At 42.0% G+C, this 1,063-nt stretch overlaps 1 protein-coding gene across 1 annotated transcript; it reads left to right on the forward strand.

Moving 5' to 3' along the window:
• Positions 1 to 321: 321 nt before the first annotated feature.
• On the forward strand, positions 322 to 523 carry FIBRA_08816 (uncharacterized protein; the record flags this gene model as incomplete). The annotated part of the gene is made up of 2 exons (XM_012330435.1): positions 322 to 361; positions 417 to 523. The coding sequence occupies 2 exons, from the start codon at positions 322 to 324 to the stop codon at positions 521 to 523; spliced, it is 147 nt and encodes a 48-aa protein (XP_012185825.1).
• Positions 524 to 1,063: the final 540 nt, after the last annotated feature.

Here is a 1,063-nt window from a genome sequence, read left to right on the forward strand (position 1 = left end):
CCAAGCATCCTCCTCTCATTTCTTGTCCAATGAGTTCCAGTTCCCAATGGGGTCAGCAGTGTGGAGGGCCCCTGGAGTAGTAGTTGAGACTCATTGTAGTCTGAAGGCAGGATTACCGTCAATGGGAATACCCATAGGAGGGTGCAAAATGTGGTTGGTGTAGGCTCTGGGGAAGTAGGGTATAGTGTGTTCTATGGGATCAATGTCTTTGACAGGTGTGGAGGTGTCAAAGGGAATGGATCACCATGTCCTTACAATATTATTAGCAGGTTGTTGGACAATGTTATCGCTGTGAACAACAAACTTCTGTGGATTGCTACTATGACCTCCTTCGGACGCTGTGATGTATTTGCTGGTTTCTGTGAGTAGGAGGAGGTTAGGAGCCCAAATATTACTGCCATTGTCTGATACATCAGATTTGAGAGAGGGCATATTAGGAGAGTCTGGCAATGAGGAGATGGCTGGGGGTTCATCGGGGTTAGAAGAGGATGAGACATTCATGGGGGAAGATGGCAGGAAGTAATGTATAGGACCAGCATGGTAAGATCCTGTAGATGCTTTAGAAATGTCTTGAGGTTTCAAGGGACCTAACGACTGAGGATCAGGAGTTTGACTTGTAAGGGATACTGATACTGATCTGTGTAAGACTGACACATTATACTGGGACTAGACTGGTAGACTGAGCCTCTATAGTGTATAGTGGTTTGAGAATGTATACTGATAGAAGCGGTGCTTTGGACTGAGACTTGAATAGATGACTGAGTCTATTACTGAGGCTGTCCCTATAAAGTAACATAGGGAACAAGAGGACAAAACTAAAGTATAGTAGCATAAGTAGTACACCTTAAATAGAATGAAGTAGATAGGGTTTAATAAGTATGAAATGTTCTGAGTTGAATTAGTGATGAGTATGAAATAGTTTCATTGGGTTGTATCAGTGATGGAGGTGAAACATGATATAAGTGAAATGTAATATAAGTGAAACATGATGAAGGTGAAATGCAATGTAAGTGAAATGTGATGAAGGTGAAACATTGTACATATATGGAATGGTGATGCAGAT

The sequence above is a fragment of the Fibroporia radiculosa genome, assembly GCF_000313525.1.
Source record: "Fibroporia radiculosa TFFH 294 genomic supercontigs, scaffold3300, whole genome shotgun sequence".
NCBI classification, from domain to species: Eukaryota; Fungi; Basidiomycota; class Agaricomycetes; order Polyporales; family Fibroporiaceae; genus Fibroporia; species Fibroporia radiculosa.